This window comes from Perognathus longimembris, chromosome 13, assembly GCF_023159225.1.
Source record: "Perognathus longimembris pacificus isolate PPM17 chromosome 13, ASM2315922v1, whole genome shotgun sequence".
In the NCBI taxonomy this organism is placed as follows: Eukaryota; Metazoa; Chordata; class Mammalia; order Rodentia; family Heteromyidae; genus Perognathus; species Perognathus longimembris.
The window spans coordinates 56,125,391-56,139,051 of record NC_063173.1 but is presented as its reverse complement, the minus strand read 5'-3'; the positions used below and the strand labels follow the sequence as shown (position 1 = coordinate 56,139,051).

Genomic DNA, 13,661 nt, shown 5'->3' with positions numbered 1-13,661 from the left:
CGGAGCGGATCACCGAGCCCCGGCCGGGCGCCACAGGGGACCGCGAGCGAGCTCCTCGGAGCCCTAGGGGCGGCCCTCCTCCTCCTCGCTCCGGCGTCGGGAGCCGCAGCCGCCGGCTGGGCTCCAGCCGGAACTCGGGCGGACTCGCGTCAGCCGGGGCCGAGCGGATAAACGAGAGGCGGGGCGAACCGGCGGAGCGAACCGGCGGAGCGCCTCGGCGCCTTCGCGCCACCGCGCCGCCAGCTCGGGCCGGGGGCGGGGCGGGGGGCGGGGCCCGCGGCCGCCGGGCGAGTGCGCAGGCGTGGAGGGCGTGCCCCAGCCCGGCAGCCCCGCCCGCTGCTCCGGGACGTCTACTGCGCGCGACGTGCTTCGCCGGATAAATGCGGTGGCGCCGGGGCCGTGGAGAGCTTCGGTCCTGAGCGCCTGGGCGTTCGGGCGTCTGGTGGCGTCGGGGCCCGCGCCTGAGCCCGCCCCTGTTCTTCGCTGTGCCATGGCGGACGAGGGGAAGTCGTACAACGGTCAGTGCTGGTTCTTGGGTCGGGAGCGGGGCGGCGATTGGGGCCCCGGTGGGCGGCACCGGCCTAGGCCGCAGCCCCGGGGCGGGAGGCCACGAGAGGCCCGGCTTCCGTGGGCAGCGGTGACGGCGCGGGCCAGGCCGGGCTGGAGGCGAGGGAGCCTCGGGCACCCGCAGGACGCGAGGTGGGCGCCCGGGTTGTTGACTCGGAGAATCCTGGCGTTGGGGGACCTGTGGCTCGGAGCGGGCGGCCTGGGGGTGGGGTGGAGAGATTCCTTTGAACTTTGGAGGTGGTGGATGCCTGTCAGTTCGGTTTGGCGGCCTGACTCTTCCTTTAATGTGAGTCAGTCCCTTGTTCGTGAGTTGCCCTGGTGCCCCATTTATTTTTTTATTTTTTTATTTTATTTTATTTTTACCGCGTTCAGTAGGTCTTGACCCCCATCCCCACCGCGAAGCTTTGGCTTACTATTTGAACCCCACACACCAACTTTCTATACTACCTTTGTTTCTTATTTTATCGTAGTGAATAGGAGAGTGTATGATAATTGAGACTTGAATCCTGAGTTGGCTACCCAAGCTTGAGGGAGTTAAAACTTTGAAGCCCCACTTTCTACCCTTTTCATGTGGATTGTAACAGTATCTGTCTCCTAAATTTGTTTCTGATTGTGATGAGATGATTCCTATCAAATGCCTCGGGCATAGTGGCTAGAACTCTCTGTGACCATTAGCTGCCCCTTCTACTCATGTATTTTTTTCCCCTTAGGGTCATTATTTACTGTGGACTCGAAATTAGACTTCTTTGGAAGTCTGGACTAATGTGTGTCTGGTGCTGGGATCAACCCAGACCCTAGCAAATAGTAGGCAGGTGTTGCAAGCCACACACCTCAACCCCATAACTAAGCTTTACACTCATGCTGGCCCTATCTCTATATAAGCTGGCCCTCTGCTACTTGTCACACCTCTAGCTCTAGCCTTGCTTTTTTTGTATGTGTTGGTTCTAAGGCATGAACTCAAGGGTCTGGTCACTGTCCCTGAGCTTTTTGTGTTCAAGGCTAGTACTCTTACCATTTGAGCCACAGCTCCATTTCTGGCTTCTGTGGTACTTAATCGGAAATAAGGATCTTACAGATTTTCCTGCCAGGTCTGGCTTCAAACCCAGATTCTCAGATCTCAGCATCCTGAGTAGCTAGGATTACAGGTGTGAGCTACAGGAGTCTGACTTTATCTTCTCCAATCAAAACTTTAGGCAGTGGGATCAGCCACTGTTTGGGTCCAGCTTCTAAGCAGCCATGTAACCTAGCAGGTGTTCCCCTACCCCTCTCCCCCCCCACTCCTCCACCCCTGCTTTCATTCCAACATACACATATGTGTAAATATATGAACCAGTATCTCTAGCAATCATTTGTCTCATACTTTCCGTGTGTGTGTGTGTGTGTGTGTGTGTGTGTGTGTGTGTGTGTGTACTGGCTTGAACTCAAGGCCTTGATGCAGTCCCTTGGCTTTTTTTGCTCAAGGCTAGGGCGACACCACTTGAACCACACCTCCACTTCTGTGTGTATGTGTTTATGTAAGTGTGATTAATTAGAGATAAGCCAGGATTGGTTCTCAAACTCTAATTCTCAGATCTCAGCCTCTTGAAAAGCTCAGATTACAGGTTATGAGCCTTCTTATGTCAGTCTCAAGTGATACCCTTGGAGAACATTGTAATCAAACTAATACTGAACTTCTCCCAGTGCCTAATTCTAGTGCCCACTACATTGAAGAGAAAATTTCTTGTCAAAGCAACAGAACATTTCACAAACTTCTAAGTGGCTCTGAGTTTAAGAACAGCAAGATTTTCTTTTTTAGGGCGTCCTTAAATTGGTTTTATTTGTCACTGACATTTGTACAATGGAGGCAAAAATGGCAGGTTCCAGATGGCTTTTAGGGTTCTGATTGTGGCCAGTTACATTTTTGAGTTGTTCACACTTCTACTTTCTGCTTCTCTTGTAGTTCTTGTTTCCCCATCATTTTCTAAAGGGCTGGGAATGTGGCTTAGTGGTAGAGTGCTTGCCTAGCATGCATGAAGGCCTGGGTTCAATTTCTCAGTACCACATAAACAGGAAAAGTCAAAAGTGGCAGAGTGATGGCCTTGAGCAAAAGAAGCCCAGGGACAGTGCCCAGGCCCTGAGTTCAAGTCCCAATAATTGTTTCCTGCCACTGCCACCCCAGAGCAGGCTCACTCCTCTGGACAGGCAAAGGAACTTACATGACAGAGGCTTGTACAGATTTTTTTTTTGGGGGGGGGGGTTATGTAGTACTTTGACTGTATATATCCAGGAGAGACCTGCAGACAGATATTGAATAATCAGTAGGGTTTGGGGTTGGTTTTTGCCAGTCCTGGGACTTGAACTCAGGGCCTGAGCATGTCCCTGGCTTTTTTTTTGCTCAAGGCCATCACTCTACCACTTTTGGCCATTTCCTATATATGTGGTGCTGAGGAATGGAACTCAGGGCTTCATGTATGCAAGGCTAGCACTCTGCTGCTAGGCCATATTCCCAGCCCTTGTGCAGATTTTATAAGAATGTCCTCCAAAAAATACAGGGTGCTAGCAGCTTGTAATTGCCAGACCAAAGCAGCTGGGACCATGATTTATTGACTAATTTGTGATATCTGTTTCCTACTCCAGAGCATGATGACCGTGTTAGTTTCCCTCAGAGAAGAAAGAAGGGCCGTGGCCCTTTCCGTTGGAAGTATGGTGAAGGAGGGAACCGTCGATCTGGAAGAGGCGGTTCTGGTATTCGAACTTCCCGACCTGAGGAAGATGATGGAGATGTGGCAATGAGTGATGCCCAGGACGGCCCCCGAGTTCGATAGTACGCGATTTGTTGGTCTGCTTTGAATTTAACCATGTCTTTCCCCATCTAGAAGACTTAAGACACGGCAACTGGCTTAATAGTTGTGTAGTTTCTTTTTAACTTAGTTTTATGGTCAAAGTGATGTACAGAGGGGTTACAGCTACATAGGTAAGGTAGTGAGTACATTTCTTGTCATACTTGTTATCCCCTCTCATTTTTCTCCCACTTCCCCTCCCCCATGTAATCCCTTTCCTAATATTGACGGACATTTCATTCTCCTCTTTCCCTCAGCAACCCCTATGCCACCCGACCGAACCGTCGGGGTGATACTTGGCATGATCGAGATCGAATTCATGTTACTGTACGAAGGGACAGAGCTCCTCAAGAGAGAGGAGGGGCTGGCACCAGTCAAGATGGGACTTCAAAAAACTGGTTCAAGATTACAGTGAGTATCTTGGGAAAGCAGGAGGGTTGGGGAATCTGGGCTGGGCTTAGGTGAAGGTATTTGCTTTTTTCTTTTCTTTTGCTGGTTCCAGAGCCTCTTTATGCTCATGGCGAGCACTCAACCACTTGAGCCACAGCACTGCTTCTGGCTTTTTTGAGTAGTTTATTGGAAATAAGAGTGTCACCAGGACATTTCTGCCTGGGCTGGCTTCCAGCCACAATCCTCAGATCTCAGCCTCCTGAGTAGCTAGGATTACAAGCATGATTCACCAGCACCTGGCTCCAACTAAGAATTTTATTTCTAGTTAACCCCACAAAAGAGCCTAAAGTGGAAGTGTTTCTCAAATAAAGAGGGCCAACTTTGAGCAAAAACACAGAGTGCAAGGCCCTGAGTTTAAGCACCAGTACCAGTACACACACCGAGAGAGAGAGAGACAGAGAGAGAGAGAGAGAGAGAGAGAGAAACAGAAACAAAGAAACACCAAAGAGCCAACTCAAGGAAGAAGATGGAGGGGACAGGAAGAGAAGTGGAATAATGGTCAGGAAGTAACTTCTCTGGAGGACCCCATTTGATTAAGCTGAGTGTAGGTCTAGTAGTCCCTAGAGTTCTCTGAGGGACTGACAAGGTATAGATAATACCTTAGAATTTCTAGAATTAACATTTTGTTCTTTTTTTTTTTGGTGCTAATCTTGGGGCTTGAACTGGTTTTTGTTGTTTGTGTTTTTTCTCAAAGCTAAGGCTCTACCACTTTAGCCACACCTCTGCTTCTTATTGTAGGTAAGAGTATCTATCAGGGACTTTCCCACCCAGGCTGACTTCAAACTCTTTTTTTTTCTTTTTTTTTTTTTTTTTTTTTGGCCAGTCCTGGGCCTTGGACTCAGGGCCTGAGCACCATCCCTGGCTTCTTCCCGCTCAAGGCTAGCACTCTGCCACTTGAGCCACAGCGCCCCTTCTGGCCGTTTTCCATATATGTGGTGCTGGGGAATCCCAAGAGCTTCATGTGTAGGAGGCAAGCACTCTTGCCACTAGGCCATATTCCCAGCCCAACTTCAAACTCTTAACGCTCAGACCTCCTAAGCAGCTAGGATTATAGGCATAAGCCACCAGCACTCAACTAGAAAATGTTTCAGAGTGTGCAAGATTGTGGGGGCTGTACAAGGTTATTTACATAGTGTTCCCTTCTTTTCTCTGTGTCTCACTTCTAGATTCCTTATGGCAGAAAGTATGACAAGGCATGGCTCCTGAGCATGATTCAGAGCAGATGCAGTGTCCCCTTTAACCCCATTGAGGTAAGGCAACATCTGAGCCTTGGCTGGCTGGCAGTATACCAGGAAGGGCAGGGCAGTATGGAGCAGCTGGACGGGGGGCTCTGGGCTCCAGGTCTAAGGCTCTTGTTTCCTCCTCTTACAGTTTCATTATGAGAACACACGGGCCCAGTTCTTTGTAGAGGACGCCAGTACTGCTTCTGCTTTAAAGGCTGTCAGTTATAAGATCCAGGATCGAGAGAACCGAAAGGTATGTTTAAAGGACCTGGTGTGACTAAAGGTCTTGGTTCTAGAGCTTTGGCTTCATTGCCTATACTCTGCCCTTGATATCTTCTCTCCAGATATCTATCATCATCAATTCCTCTGCTCCACCCCCGACTGTACAGCATGAATTGAAACCTGAACAAGTAGAGCAGCTCAAGGTAAAACAGATTCAAGTAACATGTGTTCCAAACCTAGTCTTTCACTTCTCCCGCTCACCACACACACACTCTCTCTCTCTCTCTCTCTCTCTCTCTCTCTCTCTCTCTCTCTCTCTCTCTCTCTCTCTCTCTCTCTCTGAGTGAGCCCTTTGTCTTCCTCTGCAGCTGATTATGAGCAAACGATACGATGGTTCCCAGCAAGCGCTTGACCTCAAGGGTCTCCGTTCAGACCCAGGTATGGCTGACAACAGTGATTTTCCTCTAGAAGGAAACAGGGACTTTTGGACAGAGCAAGTTTGAGGATGATTTAGTGCTCAGACTGCTTAGAGAAGCCTTCTCAGACTTTCCTTTCTTTCTACTTCCTGAAGATTTGGTGGCCCAAAACATTGATGTTGTCCTGAATAGGAGAAGCTGCATGGCGGCTACCCTACGAATCATTGAAGAGAACATCCCTGAGGTGAGGCTCTGGTCTAGCATTTGCCTGAAGGAGGCGGAGTAGGACAGCTAGGACAGGGTGAGGGGCCAGATCTGTCCCCGACCCACTCAATGGTGAGATTTCCTCTTCTCTGCCCACAGCTATTGTCTTTGAACTTGAGCAACAACAGGCTATACAGACTGGATGACATGTCCAGCATTGTGCAGAAGGCACCCAACCTGAAGATCCTAAACCTCTCCGGAAATGAAGTGAGAATTGATAGCCTGCCAGTGCTTTTGATGGGGCCCACAGTGGATGGGGAGGAGCTTGGCTGGCCATGCGGGAAGTAAGCACTGAGAGGTGAGGGTGGCGTGGCATGCACTGATCCATCTAATCACAAGGGCTTTCTTTCTTCCCTTTCTCCCTCCCCTTTGCAGTTGAAGTCTGAGCGGGAGTTGGACAAGATCAAAGGGCTGAAGCTAGAAGAGCTGTGGCTTGATGGCAATGTCCTGTGTGATACCTTCCGAGACCAATCCACTTATATCAGGTCAGTTGTAGGCTCTGACTCCCCTCCTGGGGACCTTCACCCCCTGGGAGGCTGAGCTAATGCACCCTGACCAGTGCCCGTCTGCAGGAGACATGCAACCCTGAGCTGGAACCACCTAAACTTTGGGAGGACCACGTGTGCTTTCCTTTCCTCTGTCTGTGTCTCCTAGCTTTGTCCTAGCTCTCTTTTTCTTTCTTCTCACCTACGTAACGTCTTCTAGTCTATGGTCTTCCGCCTTCCTTCCTGAACACAGCCTTTTCTAGAATCTCCCTACCCTACTGTTCCAGGAAGGACACTTCCCCTTTTTTCTAATCTAACGGGGGATTGTCTTCTATGTGCCCCATCTGGGGTTACTGTTAGCTCAGTACCTTGTGTCCTTGGGCTAAGAAAGCCATCTGTGACTCGGGCTTCCTGCTGGGATGGCCCTTCCCGCTTTTCCTTGTAATGGCCCCTCTTGCCTTTGTGCCAAGAGGGACCCTCTTCGCAAAATCGACGTGCTCAAGGTGGAGGCCTGGGCATTCCTCCCCATGCTGAGGTTGTGGTCTCATTGAAGGCTGGCGTAATGCCATCTGTCTCTGACCCAGTGCTGTGAACTGGGCCCTCCCTGGAAAAGAAACCTGGGTTCCCCAAGACATGTGAGCAAAGCCGGGGCCCTGCCAGCAGGCAAGAGGCTCCGGAGGCAGGTGCTGGGCGTGGAGGCCACGGGGGCACCAGCTGCCAAGGAGACTGAGAACTGAGCCTCTGGGGGCTCTGCCCCTTCCTCACTTGCACACTCCACGTCACCCTGCTTGGCCCCGGAGATGGCTGGTTAGCCAGAGACGGGTAAGATTCCTCAGGGAAGGAACAACCTAAGACAGGCACAGTCGCATAGGGGCCATCAGGAGAGAGCTCGGGGGCCAACAGAGGTGGGGCACAGACCCTCACCCCCCCAACTTTGCAGGGGCCTGCACCCTCACCCCTACGGAGGGAGGTCTCCTGCCCCCATGGCTGTTTGCTTCCCACGCCCAGCTCAGAGTGGGACCCAGGTAGCAGACAGAGACCTGGCCGACAGCATTTCCCAACTGCAGCAGGAATTCTTTCTGTCGTCATCTACCCTGGGCCACGGGGCAAGTGGAAGCCGAAGGAAAAGGCTGTGTCGGGGCGTATTTCTCGCCATTTCCCCCTTTTTTTCTACATTCTTCTTTGCCTGTGGCTCTCTACTTTTTGCTTTGCTTGGTCTTTCCTTTTCCCCTTTGCTCCCCCTGTACCTCCTCAGTCTCTTCCTGGCCTCTCTGCCTTCTCTCTTCCGCCCTTTCCTCTCTCCCTTTGCCTCTTCTCCTCCCGAGCCCGGTCTTGCTCATCTCCCTGCCCCATCATCCTGTGCCATCCTTGTGGTGTGTTCTGGTCTTGGCCACGGCCAGACCTCGCAGAACTGATGGATACCTGGTGAGGCAGCGGAGCCCCTGGGCTCCCACCCCATTCCCTCCTCCCGGGGCTGCTCAGGTGAGTAGGTGGAAGGTAAGGGGGGCCAGGAGGGGAAGGAGATCCTGGGCTTAACGCCTAGACTGGGAGTGCCGCTCCTCTGTGGCATTTGGGATCAGGCAGAGAGAGAAGAGAGAAACCGCCTTCACGGCAATCCAGACAGGGTGCCCCGAGCGAGGTGGGGAATGGGGACACTTGGGGGTGGAGCGGGGTGATGAGCAGGCTGGAGTGGGCTGTCCCTCGGGTGTCGGTATATTTGCTCCTAGAGCAGCCCAGGAGGCATGGTGGCTCTGAAGCATCACTCACTCCTGTCCCGTTCTTGACAGCGCCATTCGCGAACGATTTCCCAAGCTATTGCGCCTGGTAAGTCCAGACAGTTCTCCCCCCCCCCCACCTTTTTTTTCTTTTCTTTTTCTTTTCAAGAACTTGTTTCATTCTATTGTCCTAAGTATAACGTCCTGTCCCAGTACTATATGTTTTTAAATGATGACTCTTGACTTAGGAACCTGTATCTCTTGAAAACCAGATAAAGATAATAATCATCTGCTAGTAAAAAAATACCTATAGGCAAAAGTTGGCATGTATCAGGCTTCTGGATACTTTCCCTACCTCTTTAGCAGTGGACTTCTGACCCCTTGCTCTTAGCTCTTTCATCTTTTTTTTCCTCAAGTTGACGACATACTTTTCACTTTGGGCAGGATGGCCACGAGTTACCCCCACCAATTGCCTTCGATGTCGAAGCCCCCACGATGTTACCACCCAGCAAGGTGAGAAGTGCCTGGGGACTTGCCTTGCTGCTCCCTGTTCCTGATGGCTGTCTCATTCCAGGGAAGCTTTTTGTGTGTATGTTTGCTTACAGGATTATTATTATTATTACCACTATTTCTACCGTTTTTGTGCCTGTCCTGGGGCTTGAACTCAGACCTGGATTCTGTCCCTGAGCTGCTTCTGCTCAAGGCTACCACTTGCGCCACAGCTCCGCTTCTGGCTTTTTTTTTTTAAGTAGTTTATTGGAGACGAATCTCGTGGACTTTGCTGCCCAGGCTAGCTTTAAACTGCAATCCTCAGATCAGCCTCCTGAGTAGCTGGGATTATACTGGCATGAACCGCAGACACTGGGACCTGAATTATTTTTGTTATTACTAAGGACTTGTACAGAGGGGTTACAATTCCATAAATAAGGTAATGAGTACAATTCTTCTTGGACAATGTCACCCCCCAGGGAAGCTATTTTGGAACAGAAAATCTGAAGAGTCTGGTCCTGCACTTCCTGCAGCAGTAAGTATCCCAGAGCCCCTGACGCAGCTTGCTCCGGGGAGCTGCTCGGTGCCTTCCAGCTCCAAACCACAGGGCTCAGACGTTTTTTGGGGGGGTGTCCCCATAGGTACTATGCAATTTATGACTCTGGAGACCGGCAGGGGCTCTTGGATGCCTACCACGATGGGGCCTGCTGCTCCCTGAGCATTCCTTTCATCCCCCAGAATCCTGCCCGGTGAGTGCCCCATCCCACGCTTGCTCGGGACCCCAGGGCTGCCCGGCACTTCCCTACCCTGTTCTGACTACCGCCTCCTTTTCCTCTTCCTCTTCCTCTTCCAGAAGCAACTTGGCAGAGTATTTCAAGGACAGCAGAAATGTGAAGAAACTTAAAGACCCCAGTAAGTGGGGTGGGAGCAAAATAGTGTGGGAAAGGATGGGGGGGGGACTAGAGCACAGGGTGCCAGGCTGCCCACCCTCACTTTCTCCTTCTCTTGCCCACAGCCCTGCGGTTCCGTCTGCTGAAGCACACACGTCTCAACGTGGTTGCCTTCCTTAATGAGTTGCCCAAAACTCAGCATGACATCAATTCCTTTGTGGTAGACATAAGTGCCCAGACAGTAAGCACCTATCCCTGAGCCAACAGAAGTTTCGAATCGGGGCTAGGGGCAGGGGTGCCGGACAGCATTTATTGAAGGGGTCACTCAGACTCTGGCTGGGAAGCCTACATTGTACCTGGTACTTCTCTTTCAGAGTACGTTGCTGTGTTTCTCTGTCAATGGGGTCTTCAAAGAAGGTGAGAATCTCTTGAGTCTTGAGTTTACTGTGTAGTCCCTCCCCCAGTGAGAATCTTTCTTGGAATTCTTAGCATCCCAGCCACTTGCTCATCTTTTTCCACTCTTCCCTGAGTCATCTTAAATTGGCCTGTCTTCTCCCTGTCCGGTGTGCTGAGCACAGGCCTAGGGATGGGGACACACCGGCTTTGGAGCCCGGATATCTCTTTTTGTCCCAGTCTTGTTTCTGTGGATCTGTGGGCAAGTTCAGTCACCTCTGAGTCTCCTATTGGTAGTGTTTTGTTTTGTGCCAGTCTGGGAGCTTCAACTTGGGACCTCAGTGCTTTAGGGACACGGAGCTTTTCTGCTCAAAGCTAGCACTCTACCCCTTTGGCTACAGCTCCATTCTGGCTTTTTGGTGGTTAATTGGAGATAAGAGTTCCACGGGTTCTTCTGCCATGGCTGGCTTCAAATGGTGATCCTTAGATCTCAGCCTCCTGAGTAACCAGGATGACAGGCCTTAGCCATTACTGCCCTGGCCTTGATGTTGTTTTATGTGTAAATTAGGGTTAGCAATGCCTGTCACAGTGTGCTGCAGTGGAAATCAGTGAAATGACCTGACACTCTGTAGCTTAGTCATAGTCTGTAGTTCTCTCCTGCATGACCCTTCTCCCATACCTCTTCCACTGTATTTACCTAACCATTCCTAGTTATCCTACTTAGGGTTCTTTTTATCCAAGATCAGATGTGAGGACCGGCTTGTAAACGTAAAGCATTAGTAACTAAGGGGCCCTGGCTGCTCTTCTCATTGCAGTGGATGGGAAAGCCAGGGATTCTCTGCGAGCTTTCACCAGGACCTTCATCGCTGTTCCTGCCAGCAATTCAGGGTAAGTGTGCTGCTCACAGCACTGGCCAAGGCCAGCGGTGTGGTGATTGGAAGGCAGAGTCCCTTCTTGTGTTTTCAGAATTGCAGGAAGGCAACAGAAATACAGCAAAGGCTCACAGTAGTGTTAAAAGCTTGATGCCGGGTGGGACTTTGGGTATCCTTTTTGCCCTTGTGTATTTTTCCAGCACTTTTAGGTTTAGGCCAGTTTCATCATCTGTATTTTATGTTGCTTGGGTTTGGTTTGTTTTGTTTTCTGAGATAGTCTGCCCTTTGAATTCAACAGCCCTCCTCCCTTGACCTCAGGTGCCAAGATGTGTGCCAGCATTCTTAGCTTCTCATCTGAAGATGTGTGTAATGACATTCATATCCTAGTTTTTTGTGAAGATAAATAGAAAACAAAAAGGATAACAACTAAAATGGCATGGTGGTACACCCTGTAAAATTCCAGTACTTAGGAACTGAGGCCAACCTGGGCAATATAGTAAGGACCAGGCCAGCCTGGTTTATATAGGAGACCCAAATCTACCCCCCCTTGCCCCCCCTCCACAATTATCAATTGCCCATGGGTTGAGGGAGACTATCTTAATTCTTGCTTTGTGAGTTAGTCCTTCTAAATATGGAGTTCATGGGGGGAGAGCTAAGTCATAAAGGGGGACAGCTAAAAGTTGAGAAGGGGCACCAGGCGGTTGTATTAAGAGTATGAATGCCAACCAAGTGCCTAAAAATCTGAAAGAATGGCTGAAATCCTAGCAACTTAGAAGGCTGAGATCTAAGGATCTTGGTTCAAAACCAACCCAGGCAGGAAAGTCTGTGAGATTCTTGTCTCCAATTAACTACCAAAAAGAAAAGCTGAAGTGGAGCTGTAGCTTTAGTGGTAGAGTGCTAGAAGCTGAGGGACAGCAGTACCCAGGCCCTGAGTTCTAGCACTAGCACACACACAAAAAAGCTGGAAGGATGAGGCTGTTTGTCCAGCTGTTGAAGGTGCGCCTTGTCCTCCAGGCTGTGTATTGTAAACGACGAGCTGTTTGTGCGGAATGCCAGCCCAGAAGAGATCCAAAGAGCCTTCGCCATGCCCGCACCCACGCCTTCCTCCAGCCCAGTGCCCACCCTGTCCCCGGAACAGCAGGAAATGTTGCAAGCGTTCTCCACACAGTCTGGCATGAACCTGGAGTGGTCCCAGAAGTGAGTCCTGAGCATGTGTAGGACTAAGGGTAAACTGAGAAAAGGGCTGTTAAAGGGGGAGGGGAGCTCATTTTTATGTGCATTTTTAAACTATTCCCCTAAATACATAGAGGCATTCCCGAAGAGAGGACAATTGGAAGAAAAATAAGTTATTAATTTGAAATAATGGTTTGAGGGCTTGTAATGTGGCTTAGTGGTAAACTGCTTGCCTAACATGCATGAAGCCCTGGGTTTGATTCCTCAGTACCACACACACAGAAAAAGCAGGAAGGGGCGCTGTGACACAAGTGGTAGAGTGCTAGTCTTGAGCAAAAAAGCTCAGGGACAGTGCTCAGGATTGGCATAAAAGAAAAAAACGAAAACCAAAGAAATAATGGTTTGAAATGAGCACTGCTTTTTTTCTGTTAACTCACAAAAAGGATCATGACAAATTTTTCTAAAATCAAAATGAAAGCTTTTTCAGGTAGATTCCTGCTGTGTGCTCAGGATGGTCCTAAACTCTTGGAATCAAGTGTTCCTCCTGCCTCAGCCCCCGAGGAGGAACCACAGGTGCATGCCAGTGTGCCTGGCTCTAAAGTCTAAGGACTGTTCCTGTGGCCTAGTAGACCATGTAACTCCTTCCTTACCAATGTAAAAGCTTTTGTTTGAAAAGTAGTTAATATTCCTTAACATTTGATTTACTATTGGTGGACATTTTGATTTTAACTATTTATTTCTGGCCAGTCCTGGGGCTTGGACTCAGGGCCTAGGCTCTGTCCCTGAGCTGCTTCTTTTGCTCAGAGCTGGTGCTCTACCACTTAAGTCACAGCTCCCACTTCCACCTTTTTTAGTAAGATAAGTCTCATGAACTTTACTGCCTGGGCTGGCTTTGAACCTCAATCCTTAGATCTCAGCCTCAAGAGTAAGATTATAGGTGTGAGCCACCAGCACCAGCTATTTTACTATTATCTTATTCCTGTAAATAATAGCATAAATTGAGTGTATAAACACACATAGAATATAATATAGGTTAGATTCTGGAAGGACATTCAGAAAGGGTCCTCATGCCACTGTCTCCTTCCCCTACCTCCCCCCAGGTGCCTTCAAGACAACAACTGGGACTACACTAGATCTGCTCAGGCCTTCACTCTCCTCAAGGTAGGGCTGGGAGTACCTGACGGCAGGCGCTGGGCCTTCCGGGGAGGGTGCAGTCGGGAGAGCTACCCAGAGCACGCAGGGAAGAGCCCCCCCACCCTCCAGTGACCTTTCCTCTTCCCCCAGGCCAAGGATAAGATCCCCGAAGTGGCGTTCATGAAGTGATGGTCCCACAAGAAGCCCCCGTGTAAATAGCCCGTGGATATGATCGTTCGGTTGCCATCTGTTGTCTCCTGTCCGGCCCGAGGCCACCTGTGACTGTGACCGAGGGGGGAGCTCAGCCAGAGCACCCCCTCACCTGCCTTCTGGAAGACCCGCGGGAAGACTTCCGGAAGCTTGAGCCTCATGGTGCCAGGAAGCCAAAGCTTATTACTTTGTAGAACTGACTGACACTAAACTACCCGAAGGACTTAGGTGCTTTGTGTACTTCGCCCCAAGATTCCCCTTCCTTTTTAAGATAAAGAGTGATATTGTATTTTGTCTCCTGACACTGTCTCAGTTCCTGCTGCTGTGGAGGGGCGGGCG

The 13,661-nt window shown here is 50.2% G+C and overlaps 1 protein-coding gene across 1 annotated transcript; it reads left to right on the top strand.

The window, feature by feature from the left end:
- Positions 1-351: 351 nt before the first annotated feature.
- Positions 352-13,624, top strand: Nxf1 (nuclear RNA export factor 1). The gene is made up of 21 exons (XM_048360768.1): positions 352-518; positions 3,184-3,370; positions 3,644-3,797; positions 5,003-5,086; positions 5,208-5,312; positions 5,404-5,484; positions 5,650-5,719; positions 5,853-5,941; positions 6,061-6,168; positions 6,337-6,446; positions 8,234-8,270; positions 8,606-8,674; positions 9,130-9,185; positions 9,292-9,399; positions 9,504-9,562; positions 9,666-9,781; positions 9,915-9,957; positions 10,749-10,821; positions 11,820-12,002; positions 13,079-13,139; positions 13,263-13,624. The coding sequence occupies exons 1-21, from the start codon at positions 491-493 to the stop codon at positions 13,299-13,301; spliced, it is 1,860 nt and encodes a 619-aa protein (XP_048216725.1). The 5' UTR covers positions 352-490; the 3' UTR covers positions 13,302-13,624.
- The last annotated feature ends 37 nt before the right edge of the window (positions 13,625-13,661 follow it).